Source organism: Puma concolor, chromosome B2, assembly GCF_028749965.1.
Source record: "Puma concolor isolate L17-30 chromosome B2, mPumCon1.1.hap2, whole genome shotgun sequence".
Lineage (NCBI taxonomy): Eukaryota > Metazoa > Chordata > Mammalia > Carnivora > Felidae > Puma > Puma concolor.
In genome coordinates, this window is record NC_141671.1 from 26105582 (window position 1) to 26126948 (window position 21367).

The 21367-nt window shown below is 43.2% G+C and overlaps 1 protein-coding gene across 5 annotated transcripts in view; it reads left to right on the forward strand.

The window, feature by feature from the left end:
• Positions 1 to 20262, forward strand: part of SERPINB9 (serpin family B member 9) — a 63640-nt gene extending 43378 nt beyond the window's left edge. Inside the window, exons 1-7 of one of the 5 annotated variants that reach the window (XM_086706426.1) lie at positions 8082 to 8312; positions 10979 to 11156; positions 13185 to 13322; positions 13668 to 13785; positions 15321 to 15463; positions 17635 to 17790; positions 19139 to 20262. In XM_086706426.1, coding sequence (XP_086562552.1) covers positions 10989 to 11156; positions 13185 to 13322; positions 13668 to 13785; positions 15321 to 15463; positions 17635 to 17790; positions 19139 to 19543 — 1128 coding nt within the window. In that variant the 5' untranslated portion in view covers positions 8082 to 8312; positions 10979 to 10988 and the 3' untranslated portion in view covers positions 19544 to 20262. The other 4 variants (XM_086706428.1, XM_086706429.1, XM_086706427.1 and 1 more) reach the window with 4 other exon arrangements.
• Positions 20263 to 21367: the final 1105 nt, after the last annotated feature.

Below are 21367 nucleotides of genomic sequence, written 5' to 3' on the forward strand. Positions count from 1 at the left end.
TGGCAAACTGGCTCAGCGGATCCAAAAGGGATGTGTTGGGTGGGGGAGGGAGGGAGAGGCCCTGAATAATGATGTTTGCTGGTTCCTGTGGTATAAATGCTCTCTCCGTGGCTGACTTTAATTACCAAGATTTTAACAACTGGCTTGCAAAGTTCCTGGAAGTTTGACAATGGCCTCTTGCCACAGGTAGGGCCAGCTCCAGCTCACGGCTGTCCTGGATGCTGCGAGGGGCCTGCCTGATTTCCCTGCCTTCTCTCATGGGACCAGAATGTGCTTCTCTTGTGGGGACACAGGTGAGGTCTGTCATGGCTACTTGAAGAAAATTAGTAGAGACTGGAACCAGAGCTGATGTCCCATGAGTTGTCATTGAAGAGGAGCACTCACTGGAGCTCTGGGTAAGGGGAGGAGCAGATACAAGTCGAAGCCCCTGTATCTCCTTTCCTCCTTCCCTGTGGACACTCAGAATGAGTGACAGCTCCTAGGGGCCAGGCTGACTCCAGGGCAGGCAGCTAGCTTGCAAGTGAGGGCAAATGGGAGATGCCGGAAGTTATGCTTCTGTAATTCCCATTTCCGCTCTCAGCTCTCAGGAAGAGCCCACCCTTCCTGCACAGATAATCTTTGATTTTCTCCTCTTCCATAGTTAGAGAGAGCTGAGCTACGATCTTTGTTTCTCCTTTGTCAGACTGCCCTCTGACTCACAGTAATGTGAGTAAATGTAACAATTGATTATAAGAATTTTGAAATTAGGTATTTCAGATTAAATATTTTAAATGAGTTTAGGGAAAAATAGTTCTTTTTGAAAAACTCTGCTGGCCTTAGTTGTTTTGTAGCTGTTTTACTCTTGTGTCCCTAGGACAGGGAAAACATGAAAATTTGGGAAGAGTTTTGGTGTGTTTATAAGAAGAAAAAATCTGTGCATTGTCTTGGACCAGAACTTCCCACGTAGTTGCACCGGGGGTGTGGGTGCTGGGAGACAGGTGGGGGATAATACATGTGTGCGTGGGCACATTATGTTGTCTGGATTCTAGGATTTAACTCTGTTTTTCCAGGTGGAACAAACACTAACATCTGAGAAGTTCAGATCCTGGACAAATCCAAAAAAGCTGACTAAAGAAAGTTCAATTTCTCCTCCACAGATTAAAGCTGGAGGAGACTTACAGCTAGGAGTCTTTTTTTTGAAGTTTAGGACTGGTGTGTTTAAGGAAGCCAAGGCCAACTTTCCTGGAATGTTAATAAGAAGTACATGTCCAAGGTCATGCACAGAAACCTTGCAAGGGGACTAGTGAAGAAGGCACAGAGGCAGTGTCTGTGCTCAGGACTGCCTGGGCCACAGAACAGAACCCAGACTTCATGGACGGTCCTTTTCTTCTCTTCCTCCGGCACCACAAAACTGGCAGCATTTTGTTCTGTAGTGGGTTCTCTTCTCCATAAAAAGGCACAGTTGCTGGCCATGTCCTCCCTTCCCCTTCTGCCTACCTTGCCTTGATTTAAATCTTGAGTGACCAAATCAGTGTAGCAATTTGCATGGCAAAATAAAATGTGTGCACTTGGGTGGTCTGTGAATGTTTGTTGGGAGCATTCCACAGCTGCTTGAATAACTGAAGCTTTGGATGTGTGATGTTTGGGGCTGATGCTTGTTTTGCAATATTTGAGGTGTCCTTGAGTGTTTCTGCCCTCCCTCTATAATCTGGGATGGCTCCCCTCTCAGACTGTGCTTACTATTTGTGGGTGTTTTTGGAGCTTCTCAGGGATCCATGGACCAGTCCTCTGCTCTTCTGTCCTGGGATCACATCAGAGCTCTGCTGCCCACTCCTGCCAACCTCCTCAGGAAATGCCAGTGCCCAGGCCCTGTGGCTCACAAAGCCAGAGATCTTGACATGTTAACCCTGCAGCCACCCAGGGTCTGTCTCTTCAACAATTGAGGCAGTATCCCTCAGTGTCTTCTTCAGTGCCACACACAGCCCTGCATATTCCATATCTCAGAGAGTCCCTTGTAGAAATAACTCAGGTACACGTCCAGGCCTTAGCAATGAGCTTTGGGACTGGGCTAGGAGGTGGTACTCTGAAGCAGAAGCCTGCAGCCCTCTCCATCTCTGTCCCTGGAAGCACACACCAAACTCTGCCTAGTTCTCCTGAAGCCCCCAAGGAAACCCTCACATACTCACCAGCTCCTGGGAACAATGGCCCGTGTTTATCACACATGCTTCGATGTGGCTCAGGCGTATCTGTTGCTAAAGAAAAGATCTCCCTACATTAATGTATATTTTGATTACAAAAGAATATGTGTCGTGGCAGAAATTTGGACTATCGAAAATATGAATAAAATTTAAGTTGTCCACAGATCTGTGGCCACGCACTGAAGAAGTTCTCAGACAGACGTGAGCGGACATGCAGGGCTGCCTCTGGGAGACAGCAGCAGCCACAGCAGCCTGCACACAGCCTTTATTTCCTATCTCATTAGATAGAAGTATCAAAGAAGATCACAGCATGGAAAGAGGGCACAGAGGATCTTCAGACATTAACCAGACATGCACCTGGTGGCTATGTGAAGGCAGGCAGGGAGCACATCTAGTTTCAAGGAGTGTCAGGGAGTTATAGCAGGTTTTGTATCTTAACTGTCCCCTGGGGGATCATGAGGCTCTGTATCTCATAATGCTATTGCCTTCAACAGCCTTTAGACCAGAACCTTGCTGACAGTTCAGCTATCCCCATTCACCCTCCAGGACATATAATCCATTCTCTAGAAATAACTCCACACAAATCCACACCCAGCAATCACTACTGTTGATGGTGAGATGTGTATATTTTTATATATCCCCTTCCTTGGGATGGGCAACTGGCATGACTGCCAGTTGACCTGTGAGCTGGACCCAGGCCCTCAGAGGCTCCACACACTCTCTCCCCTGTCCTGGGTATGTGGGTTTCACTTACCTTTCCCACTTGCAGAGACTGCTCCAAGGACACGGTTTTGAGACTGATGTGGCGTGGAAAATACCTGCATGGTGTATGTGACTGAACTCAGTTAAGGTCTCTTTAGAAACTTTTTAAGATTTGGTGGGTGGGTGCTGGGATCCATTCATCTTGCTGCCACCCAATACAAGCCAAGCTTAATAAAACTGCCACCTGTGTACCAACCTGGAGTGGCCTGCCTCTTTCTTCAGTCTCTCCCTGCCCTCTGAGCATGGAGCTGGTTTCATATTCTTCCAAGGAAGTTCCTAGGAGGGTTTCCAACCAACAATATGTATGGAAATAAAAACTTATAAACACAAGTTAAACTTTCACACAAGTTAATCATAGACTTCTATAGCACCTACTTACTATGAACCTTAATTGACTTGTATGATTTTCCATATTTCTTGTGATCTATTTACTTGTAGACAATTTGGGTAATTTAAATTATTTATATTACATGCTGCACTGTTATATTATGTACTGTACTATTGCTCATTCCTTAATGTTTTAAAGGAAGCCTTCCTAAACATAATACTGTTGAGATAAAAGTTGGGCATATTTTAAGGCTTCTTCCAAATTGGTCTCCAAAAAATAACCGATTTACACTCCCACTTACACCATCACTGACTGCTGCCTGGCTTATTTTTTAAGACTTGGACTGAATCATAGTTGCTCCTGCTTCTACTTTGGATTCACGGCTCATTGGTCTGTTACCTGAGCCATTTACATTACAGCTCTTATTAAAATCTACCAAGCTAGACTATGTTCCTGGTTAGACCACATCCATTTCAGGGACCGTGCTTTCTAAACTGGATTTGGGGAAAAAATTAATCCACAGGACTGGAAAACAGGCATCTACAAATTTTAATTTTTTTTTTGTCCTCTACAAAATGACTTTAAAATTTTATTAAGGTATAATGAATATAATGGACTTCACATAGTTGACATGTACAATTGGATAAGTTGTGATATTGTAGGCACTGGTCAAACCATCACCATGATCAAGATAATTAGCATATCCATCACACCCTAAAGGCTCTTCTTATACCTTTCAGTCCTTCTCTCCCATCCCTCCTTGCCCCATCTTACCCACATACCCTCAGTCTCAGGTACCCACTACTCTGCTTTCTGCCACTATAGGTTAATTTGCATTTTATAGAGTATTATGTAAATGGAATCATACAGCATGTACTTTCTGGGTATGGCTCCTTTCACTCAGTACAATTATTTTGAGATTCATCCATACAGTGTGCATCAATAGTTCATTTTTTAATTACTAAGTTATATCCCATTGTATGGATACATTACAGTTTGCTTCCATTCGTCTGCTACTGGATATTTGGGTTGTTGCAAAGATTTTAACTATTACAAATAAAATTGCAATGATCGTTCATTTGCAAAGTCTTTGTATGAATGTATGTGTTCATTTCCTTGTGTGAATACATAGGAATGTGAATACCTGAGTCATATGGCAGGTTTAAATTTTTAAGAAAATGCAAAATTGTTTTCCAAGATAGTTGTACCCAGTAGATCAAATGAGAGTTCCAGATGCTCTGTATCCTCACCCACACTTGGTATGATCAGTGTTGGTAATTTTAACCATTCTAATCGGTGTATAATGTTATCTCATTGAGGTTTTAGTTTGCATTCTCTAATTCTCTAATGTTCAGCATTTTTTCATGTGTCTGTTTGCAATCCATATATGTTCTCTGGTGAGGTACCTTTTTAAATCTCTCACCCATATTTTATTATTTTGTTGGGGAGAGGTTGTTTATTGAATTTTGAGCATTATTACAAATACCAAGTTCTCTATCAGACACACGACTTGCAAATACTTTCACAAATCTTGTGACTTGAGTTTTCATTTTGATAACAGCATCTTTCAAAGAGGAGTTCTTAAGTTTAACGAAGTCCAATTTATTAAACTTTTTTGCTTATGTATTGTGCTTTATCTAAGAACTCTTTGCCTAAGTCAAAGTCAGAGAGAATGTCTCTTAAGTTTATACTATAACATTTTATGTTTTGGCCTATGATCCATTTTGAGCTCATTTTGCATATGTTGAAAAGAGCATTCTTCCTCCACTGAACTGCATTTCCACCTTTTTCAAAAATCAACTGATCATATATACATGGCTCTATTTCTGGACTATATTTGATTTTGTTGATCTAATGTGTATCTTGGTGCCAATACCACAATACTTGATTATTGTAGCTTAATAGTAAGTTTTGAGGTAATGTAAGTCCTCCAATTTTATTCTTTTTAAAACATTTTTTAATGTTTATTTATTTTTGAGAGAGAGAGAGAGAGAGAGCGCGTGTGTGCATGAGCAGGGGAGGGGCAGAGAGAGAGGGAGACAGAGGATCCAAAGTGGGCTCTGTGCTGACACCAGAGAGCCCAATATGGGTCTTGAACTCAGAAACCGTGAGATCATGACCTGACCTGAGCCGAAGTCAGTTGCTTAACAGACTGAGCCACCCAGGCACCCCTCCAATTTTATTCCCATTTTTCAAAATTGTTTTGGCTATGTTGGGTACTTTGCTTTTTCCTATAAATTTGAGAATTAGACTCTGCTGACCTTTGGGCTGTTGTTTTCATATGTGTTATGAACCCCACAATACATTGTTATTATTTTAAAGACACTTAAAATACTATTTAGGGGAGCCTGGGTGGCTCAGTCAGTTAAGCGTCTGACTTCGGCTCATGTCATGATCTCACGGTTCATGGGTTTGAGCCCCACGTCGGGCTGTGTGCTGACAGCTCGGAGCCTGGAGCCTGCTTCTGATTCTGTGTCTCCCTCTCTCTCTGCCCCTCCCCTGCTCATGCTCTGTCTCTCTCTGTCTCTCAAAAAAATAAATAAATGTAAAAAAAAAATAGTATTTAAAATATTATCTTTTAAAGACATTTAAGAAATAAGAAAGATAGCCTTATGTATTTATCTGATACTTATTAACAGTGCTCTTCTTCCTTTGGGTACATCCTTGTTCCTTTATTATTTTTATTTTGCCTGCCTGAAGGAATTACTTTCACACATCTTGACATGCAAGGTTGGCTGGTGGTGAAAACTTTCAGGTTTCGTATGTCTGAAAAAGTCTTTATGTCGCCTTCATTTTCGAAAGGTATTTTTGAAACATACAGAGTTCTAGATTGATGGTTTCTCTTTTTTCTCCCAGTATTTTAAAAATGTTTCTGCACTGTATTCTTGCTTGCATTTTTTCCCCAAGAAAACTCGGATATCATTTTCATCTCTGTTTTTCTGTATCTTTTTTCTTGGATCACTTTTAAGATTTTCGTTCTGTCTTTTAAGCAGTTTGATCATGCAGTATGATGATGAAGTGAATAAAAACCTACAGTGTTAAAACTCAACAATAAAAACACAAATAATCTAATTTGAAAATGAGCAAAGATTTGAATGGATTTTTCCCTGAAGGAGATTTACAAAGAGCCAGTAACCACATGGGGAGGTAAAAGATGCTCAACATCATTAGTCATCAAGGAAATACAACTCTAAAACATCATGCAATGCCATTTTCACACCCTCTGAAGTTAAAAAAAAAAAAAAAAAAGAGACCATAGATTTCGAGAAACTGAAACCCATGTACACAGATGGTAATAAAATTTTGTAGCTGCTTTGAAAAATAGTTTGGCAGTTTTTCATAAAGTTAAATACAGAGTTACTATATGACCTAACAATTCCACTCCAGGTATAGACCCAACAGAAATGAAAACATACATCTAAACAAAATCTTATATGTGAATGTTCATAGTAGCATTATTCATAACAAACAAAAGAGAGAAAAAACCCAAATGTCTACCAATTGATGAATGAATAAATAAAATGGACACACACACACACACACACACACACACACACACACAATATTATGTCATCAGTCATTAAAAGAAATGAAATATAGATCACTGTTACCTTGAACCAGCAAAGATCAACCTGAGAACACTGTGCTAAGTGAAAGAAGGCAGTCACAAAAGACTATATTATATATGATTCTATCTATAATATCCCACAATAGACAAATCTAGGCAAAATGGATTAGTGGTTGCCAGGGGCTGTGGGAAGAGGGAATGGAGAAAATCATGAATGGGCATGGTGTTTCTTTTTGAGGTGATACAATGTTCTGGAGTTAGATAGTGGTTATAGTTGTACAACTTTGTGAACAGACTAAGAACCACCGAATTGTATGCTTTTAAAGAGTGAATATTATGGTCTGTTAACAGGTCTCAATAATGCTGTTAGTTTTTGAAAAGGGAGGCACCCAGGGTGTGAAATTTAAGGAGGCACTCACTGTCAGGGTCACATTAAGTACAGGGGTTAACCCCTAAGAGTGTGTGCCTCTTTACATTTAGTTACCTGGCTTGCCTCTCTCCCTAATTCAGACCCTCAGGAGAATGCACTAATTCAGGTTTGAATTTGAAATAGGAAGAGAAATCTGCTGCAGAAAGTCATTTAATCTGTTCTCTTCCTCTGACATCATCACATCAACAAGAAAGGCTTCTAGTTGCTGGGGTCTCTGGTCACTGGCCACGAGGTATGGGAAGAGTGTGGGTATCTGATGACCTTTCGAACAACTGAATCAACCATCCGCAAGCCCGCCCTGCGTCAGCACCCCCATGTGCTGAGGCAGTCCGGCTCAGTCTGTCTGTTCCCATCACTTTGAAGATACATGGTAGCGATTGCATACACAGCAGCACCAGAGCCCAAACACCAGCAGGGGAAAAGGGCTCAGGTCCTAGAAGGTAGGCCGCCTGGCTTCTGTGTCTGGGTTCAGAACACCTAATTGCTGTGGGATCTTGAGCAGATACTTTATTCTAGCTGACTCTTTCATCTGTGTAGGATGAGCGGTGTGGAATAAGACCCACAGGCCTGTCCCTCCACCTTTGCTTCTGGAAGTAGACAAGCCCAGGCTAAGTTCTGTCGCCTCTCGCTCGCGTCCCCGGGGTGTTCTCCACTTGTGAGCCAGCGCGGCGGTACCAGCCTGACTCACCTATCCGTTCGAAAGTGCTTTTCCTTTCACAATCGGTTTGGGAGGCAGTCAGCCCTTCCAGTGTCCCGCGCAGGGCCTCACACGCGAGGCGGGGCCGCGGAGAGTGGGGGTGGGGGTGGGGGGCGGCCGCAAAGCCGGCCTGGGACTAGACCCTGGCCGCGCCCAGCCGGCGGTTACGCTGGGGCGCAGCTCACGCACCGCCCCCAGCGGAGGGCAGGAAGCGTGGAGGTCGCCGGGGCGAGCATAAAATTCTGCTGCCGCTCCCTCCCGACGCGAGCTGGACCCGGGGAGCGGCTCTTCCCGGAGAGGTCGGCATAGGCCCGGACGACAGCCACGGGAGGAGCGCGGCGGTGCCGAAGGTGGCAAGTGGGGGCGCCACGGGGCAGGGCGGGGACGGCGGAGGACGTGAGCCCCCAGCGCTCGCGCTCAGACACTGGACGCGAGGGCCATCTCTGTAGAAGCGAACCGGATCAGGTGGTGCCTCGCCCTGTTCACAGAAACAGAGCCTCTTTGGATCGCAGCCGCACAGTGGTGCAGCTGTGGCCGGTCCCAGAGCCCAGGCCACCTGATTCCCTCCTCCACTGTCTTGTCTCTGCGCTTCCCAGGTCTCTTCCTCTCCAGCCGCCTCCCTCCACCTCCCCACCCCGCCGCCCTACTTCTTCACCCCATCTCTCTCCTAGGGATCCGCGCACTGACCTCTCCCTACCTCTCCTCTTTCCTGCTGAAATCACCATTCTGCAGCTGTAAATCCGAGCACTACTTACCCATCCTAATTCTTCCAGTCATTCCACACAAACTTCTGGAGCCCTTCCTTTTCCCTGAGCCCTCTTCCAGGCCCGCAGGATCCGCGGTGCCACACCGCCCCTGCCGCGGGAGCTTGCAGCCTAGTGGGACCACAAGCAATGAGAGACGGAGTTGCAGAGAAGAGTGAGCCAGCCGCCAGGGTGGGTGGAGCTCGTGAAGGGAAGCCTTCTGAGACCGGGGTGTTTGGGTGGAGAGGGAAGCTGAGTGCCATTAGCCAGTGCAGGTGTCGGGGTGGTGGATAAACGGTGTTTTCCTTGGCCCAGAGGTGCCTTGGAGGGAGTGAAAGGCGGTCAGGATGGCTAGAGGCTGATGCTGGAGCAAGGCGAGGGGGTCAGGTGGAGGATAAGCCCTTTAAATGAAGTGAGCTTTGAGCTTATCCTAAGGGCCAGGGGAATTTTTTTTTTTTTAAGTTTATTTCTGTATTTTGAGAGAGAGAAAGAGCGAGCAGGGGAGGAAGGCAGATAGAGAGACAGAGAATCCCAAGCAGGCTCCTGCTGTCAGCGCAGAGCTGGAGTGGGGCTGGATCTCACCGTGAGATCATAACCTGAGCTGAAGCCAATCCACTGAGCCACCCAGGCACCCTGAGCCATGGGAAATTTAGGAGGAGGGCTGTCCAAATGGAGTGAACTGGGTGGGGGGGGGTCGTTCTGTTCCGAGGAGGCAGCAAGGAGAGGGAGCAGGTGGTCTAGACTAGGTGCAGGCTCACAAGTATACGGGTTCCGGAGCCATTTGGGCAGCAGAAGGCAGGACTTGGTGATGGGTGTGAGGGGATGAGGAGCCGCAGGAAGGAGTCAGGGAGATGGCAGTTGGGTGAGTGAGGGTCTCATTTCCACCCTTACCTAATTGCCTGGTGGGCTGGGGGATGGTGGCGGCCATGTGTTCAGGTTCAGCTGTGTGGTCAGCAAACCTGCCCACTAACATTTACACTTCTGACCTCCGTGGCTTCATAGATCCTGGCCTCCCTGTTCTTGGTAGTTTTGCTCTTTCTTGTACCCTTCTCCGTTCCTCCTCGCCTCTCTATTCTGGTGTTCTGCAGGGGCTGCTCTTCGTCCTCTGGTGCACAGTCTCCATTAGTGGCTTTTGCTCTATCGAGTAAAACTCCCAAATCTTGGGAGTAAAACTCTCAAATCTTGCTAAGTTAGCAAAATATTATAAAACAAAACAAAAGCAAAGTTTTCTCAGCCTCTTTTCCAGTGTTTGAAGGTCACATGATGTCTAGAGGCTAGGGATCATTGGGCACTCTGAGTTGGGTTATGGGCTATCGGGAGTTAATTGGCCATCTAGGGGGTAGGGCTGCTCAGCTGGAGAGCACACTGGCTCTCCCTAGCTGGTTGATGACCAGTCACTATAGATAAAAGGTCCTTGCCTCACAGTCAATTTAAACCCACCTGCAGCCTGTCTGTCATCTCTTACCAGAATCTCAAACATTTCTCAAGTATCAGCTGACAGATAGGGAGACTGTGGCCTTTTGCATAGCTGAAACTCTCAAAAGTGCTCTTCATAAATGTATGAAAGAAGAAACAGTATTGGGGCACCTGGGTGACTCAGTCATGTGAGCCTCCAGCTTTGGCTCAGGTCATGATCTCAGGGTTTTTAAGTTCAAGCCCCTGCATCCAGTTGGTTGCTGACAGCACACGGAGCCTGCTTCAGATCCTCTGTCTTTGTCTCTCTCTGCCCCTCCCCTGCTCATGCACTCTCTCTCTCTCTCAAAAATGAATAAACATTAAAAAAAAAAAAAAAAACAAGCAGAAGAAGGAGAAACAGTATTATGGAGACCAGGCTAGAGAACAGGCTAGAGAAACTAGAATTTTTTTCAGTAGGAGTTTCCCCCTCCTCCCCCTCCCCTGCTTCCCTGACACCATCCTCCTTCTCCCTGATGTCCTTCTTGTCAGGTGGGAAGAGCTGGTCCTTATGGGAAAGGATTGGACTTCACTGCTCCTGGGAGACTGAGTGCTGTGTGTTTGTGCTAGTGATTAGTGCTGTTAATTCCTGAGGCTCTCAAGCTGGTTTGATCTCTGCCAGTACCATACTTCTCTATTTACCTTAAAATGGGGACTCACTTTTCAGATGGGGAGCAACAATAAATGGGTTTTCCTCCAACTTAAAATGTTTATGAGCTTTATTATTTTAAAACAAGTACAATTCCAAGATTGCCAGATATTTGATCAATAGCCTTCAGAGGTGTATTAAGGCAGCCTTTCTCTTTATTCTCTGGTTCCAGAGCCTGTATCATGGATGCCCTTTCTGAAGCAAATGGCACCTTTGCCTTTCACCTTTTAAAGATGCTGTGTCAGGACAGCCCTTCACGCAACGTGTTTTGTTCTCCTGTGAGCATCTCTTCTGCCCTGGCCATGGTCTTCCTGGGGGCAAAAGGAAACACTGCTGCCCAGATGGCCCAGGTAAACCTACCTGTCACTCAGGAGAAGGGACTGTCCTTTCAGTTGTTATGTTCCATCACCCAGCTTCATACCTCATACTCCAGAATTGCCACGAAGCAGGATGGGGAGGGGTCCTCGTGCATACACACGTACATGCTTATATCAGGCAGGTGGGGCTGCCTGGGGAACAAGACGCAAAGGGCAGGGCTGGGAGTCTCTTTTGCTGAGACTTTTTTGGGGAAAAGTCCTTTAATAATTTGGTTAAGACTATTAAAATCTTGTCCTAGCATCTTATCTTTGTTTAGAAAATGATACTGAAATTATTTGAAATCTAAGCAGTTAAGATCTCTCATTTTTGAAGTAAAGACTTCATAACTGTAATTATTCTTTGGTAACAAAGGGTAGGTTAATATCTCTTTCAAGTCATTAATACACCAACACACCAACATGCCTTCCTGGTAAGGGGATGGACAAAAATAGGCAAATGTGGATGAAAAGGCATGTCTTTATTACATATACAGACTGTGTGTGGACTAGTTTAACAAACATTCAGCAAACATATGAAAATGATTAAGAATCAATCCCTGTCCTGAGGGGGTTTTATAGAGCAGGCAGAGGACATGTGCCTAAGATAAAACCTACAAGCTTATCTCATGCTCCCTGCGCACACCTTCGCTACAGGAGGGTTGGTGTGGCTCTTTGTTTCAATACCACTTTCTTTTCTCTTGACAACCCTTTCTGGGGTAATTGCTTATCTGAATCATTTTTCAGCTTGTGACCTGAGAAGTGAAGGTTTATGTGTAGAGAGGGGCTTCTTTGGGCTTACCGAACTTTTCTGTGTTTTAAGCTAGCTGATGAATCCTTCTGGGAGGTTTTTTTTGTTTTTGTTTTTTGTTCTTTTGGGTTTTTTTGAGAGCCTCAAGATTGTTCAGTTACCTTGTATTCAGAGACATCAAAAGTTCCTTATCCTTCTGTGCTCAACTAGACAGTAATGGCACTCAATATGCTGAATATGCATTGCTACTTACAGCATTAAGGGAAATTCTTTTAAAGAACTAGTGTTTGGATTCTGTATAAACTGACAAAGATTGCCTTGCCCACTGATTGTATTTATGCCCATTTCTTCTTGAACTTATCATGCTTTTAACTGTGTTGTTTTTTTTAAATCTTAGAAGCAAATTTTCCTCTATTAGGCATATTTCATACTTATGTTTTTCTTGGGATGCAAGATTTTATAATAGCCCCTTTTCTGAATCCTTCTTCTCCTTGTCATTCTTCCTATTACTTATTTTTTAAATGTTTTTATTTATTTTTGAGACAGAGAGAGACAGAGCATGAGCAGGGGAAGGGCAGAGAGAGAGAGAGAGGGAGGCACAGAATCCAAAGCAGGCTCCAGGCTCTGAGCTGTCAGCACAGAGCCCGACGCGGGGCTCGAACTCACGGACTGTGAGATCATGACCTGAGCTGAAGTTGGATGCTTAACCGGCTGAGCCATCCAGGTGCCCCCCTATTACTTATTTTTAAACAAGACAGATCTATTTAGGCAGAAAAGCCAACTCTTACTCCTCTGTTTTCTGTCCTCTCCCTCTCTCTCTCTCTCTCTCTCTCTCTCTCTCTCTCTCTCTCTCTCTGTCTTTTTCTCTCTGTATCTTCTCCCCACCTCCACATAGTATTGCTCTAGTATGTATTAAATCTGCAATTTAAATGAGAACAGTGTTCTTTTAAAGGAAAATTTTGTAGAGTATTTGAGAAAGAATTTTCTCTATAAAACTCTATAAAGAGTTTTTGAGATCAAAGAACAATCTTGATTTTTGTTTTAAAGTTTATTTATTTTGAGAGAGAGAGAAAGTGTGAGTTGGGGAGAGCAGAGGGAGAGGGGAAAAGAGAGAGAGAATCCCAAGAAAGCTCCATGCTGTGAGTGTGGCACCCAATGTGGGGCTTGAACTCATGAACCGTGGGGTCATGACCTGAACCGAAGTCAGACATTTAACCGACTGAGCCACCCAGGCACCCCATTTTGATAATTTTTAAAATTATTTTTCTCAACAGGTGCTTTCTTTAAACACAGAGAAAGATATTCATCAGAGTTTCCAGTTACTTCTTACTGAAGTGAACAAACCTGGCACCCAGTACTTGCTCAGAACAGCCAACAGGCTCTTTGGAGAAAAGACGTGTGAATTCCTCTCAGTGAGTTGAGTCAGCAGAACCATAAAAGTTGTATTTAAAATATAGAGTCTGAAAGAAAGATCCTGGAGAACCAAAATTAATGGTGGACACTTTTAAAACTCATAATTCTACGACTGTGCCTTGAATTATTTAAAATTTAACTACTTATAAAATTCATTTTTCCATTTCTGGTTGGTTATGGCTTAGGACTTATTTATAAACTCTGATATTTTAGTACCTATTAGGCTAAGATATCACTTTTAAGAGATGTATACTTATTTTAATAAAAAGTATATAATATTCAAATTTTTGGAAACTAAACTTTATTTAGGAATATAGCCACATTGAACACTTTTCTCTCCAAAGACCTTTAAGGAATCCTGTCTTCAGTTCTACCATGCTGAACTCGAGCAGCTTTCCTTTGCCAAAGCTGCAGAGCAGTCCAGGAAACACATCAACACTTGGGTCTCAAAAAAGACTGAAGGTCAGAATTACATGTTACTGTTTTTTTTTTTTTTTTTTTTTTTTTTGCCTTCTCCGCCTTCTCTGTTTCCTGCTCCCTCCACCTTCCCCTACTTCCCCTCCTTTTCCTCCCTTCCCTCTTCCTCCCCTTGCTTTTCCTGCTGTTCTGATTTTACTAGTGTTTCAGATGGTCAGAGTCATGCTGACAGGCTGGGTCTCATGGCGTATTTGGACCTTAATGGACTCACAGTGGTTCTGATCAGAAGCTCAGGTTTTCAACAACGGAGACTTAATTTTTTCCATTCTCCGGGGACCGGAATGACTGATACAAATGTCAAAAGAAATTCATAGACCAGATTTCCAGTTTAGTAACTTACACTGAAGCATACTTTCATGTGGCCTGTGATGTTCACATGTTGGGTGGGTTCATCACCTCCATAGGAAGGAGACTACTGGTCAGATCTCCCCTGAGTCATACACTTGGGCTTCCTCTTTCTAAATTCTATGTGGACCTACCACCAGCTTTATCCTACACATTAAGCTTAATTATTCTGCTTCTTTCATGTTTTCCACTTCCACTCCCTTAATTAGATTTGGTAAGCTTAGATTTGATAGGTCAACTGCAGACTGTCTCTCAGGGCTGATCAATCCTGCAGACCGAAATCATCCTTTGTTTGGCATTGAGCCTTATTCTTTTGTTTTATGGAGTGCCACGTTCTGATCTTGGCTGCCATGATCAATGATGTATGATGTTTGAACCATTCAGGACCCTCTGTACCATTTCTACTTAGTACCACTAGGAGCAGTCCTATTTCTGTCAATAAATCAGACAATCGAGAACAGACATTGTCTTTCTTTAAAGAGTTAGCAGTTATTGCCACCATTTCTTGGAATATTTGCCACTTATGCTATCTGGAGGCAGCGAATTAACAGGGATGCTCTTAGTTCATCAGAAAGGCAGTTTGATATCCAGGGGAAGAAGGGAGTATCTTTCACTTGCCCACCTTACCTTTTCCAGGAATGTCTGCTGTTTTGTTTAGAGGATCAAAATAGTAAAATCTCTTCTAGTTGCTTCCAGGAGCTCCTCAGTGCACCCAGACTGCCCATTATCAGCTCTTTCCCCGTTGAGCCATTCATTCTGGCTGCCTCTGACATGTGGATGTAGTTGTGGAATGTTAGCACTGGTTACAACTTTGCTGCACTAAACCAAACAATCCCATTTCACCTCTTGAGATAACCCAGGTCCCTCCAGACCAGCCCTCCAGACCTGCTTGCCTCGTTGTCTGACCGCATGTAGTGTTTTTCTTTGAGTGATTTAGAAATCATTTGCCGTCTTCAGCTTTCTGGAAAGGCCTTAGTGACCTGACCATGAACACCACGTGTATGTGTTGTGTTTGATTTCTGTACATAACAATCCAAACTGAGCAAATTTGAAAAATGAAAAGAATGTTTGGTTCTTGACTAGTAACCAAGGGTCTGCCAATAAACCTTATCATGATTTATTCATCCCATGTTCTATAAAAATCACCTGAATGTGTTCTCTACTTTTCCTGGAAGGTAAAATTCAAGACCTGTTGCCGGATAGCTCGATTGATGCACAGACCAGGCTGGTTCTTGTCAATGCCATCTACTTCAAAGGAAGGTGGAATGAACAGTTCAACAAAATGTACACAAGTGAAATGCCTTTTAAAATAAACCAGGTGAGAGAAGCTTTCAGAAATCCTGCTAGTGTTTCAAGAAGAAATTGAATGGAAAAAACTAAGTTTGTAAAAGCATAAATGATTGGTTAAAAATAATTTTGAAGGGCACCTAGGTGGCTAAGTTGGTTAAGCATCTGATTCCAGCTCAGGTCGTGATCTCACGATTCATGGTTTCAAGCCTTGCAATAGGCTCTGGGCTGATAGTTCAGTGCCTGCAGCCTGCTTCAGATTCTGTGCCTCCCTCTCTCTCTTCCCCTCCTCCACTCTGCTCTGTTTCTCTTTCTCTCAAAAAAAGAATAAACATAAATTAAAAAAATTTTGAAACAACATATTTATAAATGGAATTTTAAACTCAGTAGAAAAGAACAGAGGAATAAAAATTATTTGCTGTCTATAATTTTTTGCATTTTATTACTGCTCCTTCTGCCTCTGATAATCTCTCCTATCTTCATTGCTGCCACCTAGTTCTGGAAACTCTCATAGAAGACTTTCTTCTATTCCCAAGTTGCTAAACAGAAAGCAAAAAACAAGTGTTAAGGAAAGAAAGTGTGATATGTGTGTGTGTTGGGGGAGTGGGTAGAGGGAGTGAATATTTCTTTTTTTTTTTTTTAAAGAGAGAAAGTGCTTAATGATTTATTTATTTGTTTTTTTTCAATATATGAAATTTATTGTCAAATTGGTTTCCATACAACACCCAGTGCTCATCCCAAAAGGTGCCCTCCTCAATACCCATCACCCACCCCCCCCTCCCTCCCACCCCCCATCAACCCTGGGAGTGAATATTTCTTTAATCAGATATTTAAAAAATTAAAATGAGTATTGACTTGAATTAATATTAATTAATCATTATTAATTTAGTATTTATAAATTTCTAATATTAAAACTGACAAAAATCTTAGTCTTGATATTGAGGTGTAACTTCAGCCAGGTATTAAAATAGCTTGCCAAATCCCCAGCAAACCACCCACCCCCCACAAAAATACCATTTTAATGTAATCTGGAAACACACTGTATAGGTGTTTTGGGGGGCTTAAGGTGTACTTTACATAATCAGCCCTTGAGGTACAAAGGTGGGAGGGGGAGAACTTTTCTAGCATTGATTTTAGAAACTTTTCTAATTTGTATAATAGCTGATCTGTATCAATTTGAAAAATAAGTATAAAAAAAGAAAAATAAGTATAATACTCTAACTTCTGCATGCATATACCTCTTCTGTATTTTATTTGAGAGAGAGAGTGGGGGAGGGGCAGAGGGCAAGAGAAAACCTTAAGCAGTTCCATCCATGCTCAGTGCCAAGCCTGATGTGGGGCTTGATCCTGTGACCATGAGATCCTGACCTGAGCCAAAATCAAGAATCCGACACTTAACTGACTGAGCCACCTAGGTGCCCCACCGCTTCTACATTTTTAAAAAGGTATTTCCTTGGATTAGAGTATCAGAATCAGAACAACTGGATTTAAATACATGAAGAGATATTAGTTCTTTCTACTTGCGGGCAAGATTGCTTTCTGAGAGGGTGTGTCCATACACTACCTGTGACATTCCTGTGAAACTCTTAAATTTCTTCCCACCTTATCACAAAACCTTTCTCTAGTTAAAATGAAATAATTTTCTATTTAATTTTATGTGACTGTATCATTTCCTTAGATATATTTTATTTTTGTATACATATATTTTTAAAGTTTATTTATTTTGAGAGAGAGAGAGAGAGAGAGTGCACACAGTGCGAGCAGGGTTGGGGCAGAAAAAGAGGGAGAGAGAGAATCCCAAGTAGGCTCCATACTGTCAGTGCAGAGCCAGGCACAGGTCTCGAATTCACAAACAATGAGATCATGACCTGAGCTGAAATCAAGAGTCGGATGCTTAACTGACTGAGCCACCCAGACACCCCTCCTTAGATATAGTTTAAATGAGGACAATCTGATTTCCTCCTCCGGAAAATGCAGAGTATCACATTTATTTTGCTGAGTAGAACATCTTTCTTAGGATACCTGTTTACAAGAGATGCCTTGTAATGGTGACAGGAAAGAGTCGGAGTTAGCATATGAATATTGTTCCCATCACGGGTACTGAAAACACTCCTGGAGTCAACTCTACGTCTTTTGGAAACTTTTATCGCCTCTTTCAATAATCTGTTTTTAATTCCATGCTCCTCTGTTTATTCCCATCAGAAGGAGCAGAGGCCAGTGCAGATGATGTTTCAGGAAGCTACATTTAAGCTTGCCTATATTGAAGAGGTGCAGGCCCAGGTCCTGGAGGTGCCCTATGTGGGTGAGGAGCTGAGCATGCTCATTCTGCTCCCGGATGACAACGTGGATTTAAGTTCGGTGAGATGAATCCAGTGACAACTTTCACATCCTTCCTGATAGGATAGAACTCAAGCACCATTTCCAACATTTGTGTTACCTTTTAAGTTGATGATATGGGCAACCAGGCAGCAGAGCAGAGTATTCAGGTACTCGGGCTTTGGAACCAAACTGTTATTCAGGACCTACTTCTCCCGTTATTACCTATGTGACCTTGCCAAATTACTCTGTTTTCTAAGATGGGGATGGTGATAATATCTCCTGATAGAGTTAGTATTAGGATAAAATGGGCATAGTTCAGGGAACAAGCTTAGCACATTGTCTGGTGCATCATCAGCCCTGAATAAATGTGATTCATTATTATTATCATAGTCATTGTTGTTAGCATTATATTTTAAATACTAAGAACCTGAAACTCAGGAGGGCAGAGCCAGAAACAGCTGGAAATGCCACTCCCCACTCACTCTGCTTCCTTTCAGCATGGATCCCTACCTAGTATGAGAGTCAGCCACAGCCCAGGAGCTCCTAGGGACAGGCACTAAGTGGCACATGGTGCTCCCATGACCTAAGGGGCCTGTGTGAGCAGAGCTGCAGCCATTGGCTGTGTCTCTGTCCATCCCCGCCCCCCTGCCACCGTGTCTCTTCTTCAGAATGTGTGCAGGATTGCAGGATTGCGCCTCTGGCAAATTGTTCTTCTGGGTGGACTCCACCAGGAGCCTTTTCCCATTTTTCTTTTTTTTTTTAAGGTTTTTTTTTTTTTTTTTAATTTTGTTTATTTTGAGAAAGAGAGAGTGTGTGCATGCGCACACGAGCTGGGAAGGGGCAGAGAAAGGGAGAGAGAGAGAATCCCAAGCAGGCTCCATTCTGTCAGCACATGGAGCCCAAGGCAGGGCTCAATCTCACAAACCATGAGATCTTGACCTGAGCTGAAACCAAGAGTTGGATGCTTAACCGACTGAGCCATCCAGGGCCCCTCCCAATCATTTTTCTTACCAGCAATGCCTCATCTTCAAAAAATAAGCACAGTTTATAAAAAAAAAAAAAAGAAAGAAAATCACAGTCAGCTGGGCATTGATGATTGTCAGGATAAAAGATGTCTCCTAGACGTTGTTGGGCAACAAGAGGAACAGCCACTGTCTTTGTGCCTCTGGGCTGTTTGAAGTCTTCCCTGCTTGGCAAGGAAGCCACCCATGTATTTAATAGCACAAGTATGAGATCTCACAGATTTCCTGGCAGATAACGGTGCCTGCTGGTCTTGCGTGACAATCAATACCCATCTATGCGAGGAGGAAGAGTATGTGGGTGTAAATATGTACTATGTAAATATGTACTAAAGTATGAATTTCAAAATTGAATTCTGGTCTTTCAGGTGGAAAAACATCTCACTTATGAGAAATTTAGAGCCTGGACCAAGTCAGACTGTATGAAGAGTACCGAAGTGGAAGTTTTCCTTCCGAGATTTAAACTGGAAGAGGATTATGACATGGAATCTGTGCTTCAGCGTTTGGGAATGGTTGATGCCTTCCAGGGGGACAAGGCTGACTTTTCAGCAATGTCAGCTGAGAGAGATCTGTGTCTGTCCAAGTTTGTGCACAAGAGTGTCGTGGAGGTGAATGAGGAAGGCACAGAGGCCGCGGCTGCCTCAGCCGTAGTGGTCGTGGAGTGTTGCATGGTATCTGGACCAAGGTTCTGTGCTGACCATCCCTTCCTTTTCTTCATTAGGCACAATGCAGCCAACAGCATTCTGTTCTGCGGCAGGTTTTCTGCTCCCTAAGGGTGAGCGTTTCCTGTGTCCTCCTGTCTTGCACCACAGCCCTGTGAACATGGGTCTTTAAAGCCAAGTGCCTAGGTGATGAGGGCAGATTCCTCATCCATCTGAATCTCATGTTGTCCACACTCAGCTCTCTCCATACTGACCACTCATTTGCCCTACTTAGTCGAGATCATGGGACAATAGAACTTAATGATTCCCTGTTGTATTTAAAATGTAGTCCAAATCCCATAGGATGGCATACAAGATTTTCCTAGATGGCTCCAGACTTCTTCCCCACTCATTCCACATGTAACTCATTTTAGTTACACTATGTTCTGCCTTGTACCTCAAAACTTGTTGCATACTTGTCTTAGCCTATTTCAGTAGTAGTACATGCTTCTAGCTAAGACAACTGTTTTATAGTTTTCCTGGTACATGTGCTTCTTAGAGTTTCTTTAATGCACATTTTTATTTTATCTTTGACATTCATGCATCACCAAGTATGTGGAAAACAGGGCATCAGGCATTGGAGACAAAGGGGCAGAGTCATGGTCTTTTGACATCTGGTCTTTAATACTCATGCTGGAATGATGTAGCTTTTATGACAGCCAGATTGGACTAGGTAATGTCCTTAAATGTATCATGTGACCCCCTTGTAGGGATCAGACATTCTTCCTGTTAATTATATTTCTCCACCTCCAACTCTAACAGTAAAAATTTCATTCAACTCTTAAAGCTCATTTCCAATGTCATCTCCAAGAAATTTTTCCTTTTCTGCATTAGCAGAGGTGCATCTTCGAACTCTCAATTGCACACAGAGGAAGGGCATTGCTCTTATGGAAGTTGTTTGATGTATTAGTCATCTCTGTTCTCCAGCTGGGTCTTAAATTCCTCCGGGGTTGGGAATGTATTTTACATGTGTGTGTGCCACATACAATGCAGTTAGAAGTAATTTGATCACACACGAACTCTGTAATTTTTAAAAAAGTGATTAGATGTCAGTGATATTTTTTTGTTTTTTTTACTAAAGTTTATTTTGAGAGAGAGAGAGAGAGAAAGAGAGTGGGGAAGGAGCAGAGAGAGAGGGAGAGAGTGAGAATCTCAAGCAGGCTCCGCACTGTCAGAACATAGCCTGATGTGGGGCTTGAACTCAAAATCATTGAGATCATGACCTGAGCTAAAATCAAGAGTTGGTTGGTTGCTTAACCTACTGAGCCACCCAGGTGCCGCATTATTGTTTTTTTTCAAAGAAATTTTTTTATTAAAGTGAAATTCACATATCATAAAATTAACCATTTTAAAGTGAACAATGCAGTGCAACATGTGCAATCATCACTTTTATCTAGTTCCAAAAAATTGTCATCGCCCTAAAGGAAAACCTTGTGCCCACTCAGCAGTTCCTCCCCATTCTCTTCTCCCTAGAGTTCAGAGACGGTCACTTAAGATTTCAAGGACCCTTATCAGCCTCACTGGCCAGGGCACTGTGATGAGCTGTGATGAATTATAAGAGGAGGTACAGGCAAGCTGCAGAAAGGGGGAAATTTCTTTCATGTGGAATGTGTGACTGATGTCTCTCCCCCAGGGAAATCACCCAGATCTCTAGACCTCTCCCAGAAAAGAGGGATTAGCGAGAAGCTTTTAAAAGGGTATTTGGGAGAAAATTTTCCTAAGACAGCTGTGGTAGTGCTAGTACCCACTCCCCCAACCCCTGTGCAGGGGGGAAGCAGGGGGAGACAGAGTCTGTTAAGTGAGCTTGGCTCATACAGAGAGAGACATCAAGAGAGCAAGACACAGAGAGGGACAGAGATGGACAGAGATATAGAGACTCTGTAAGTGAGCTGACTC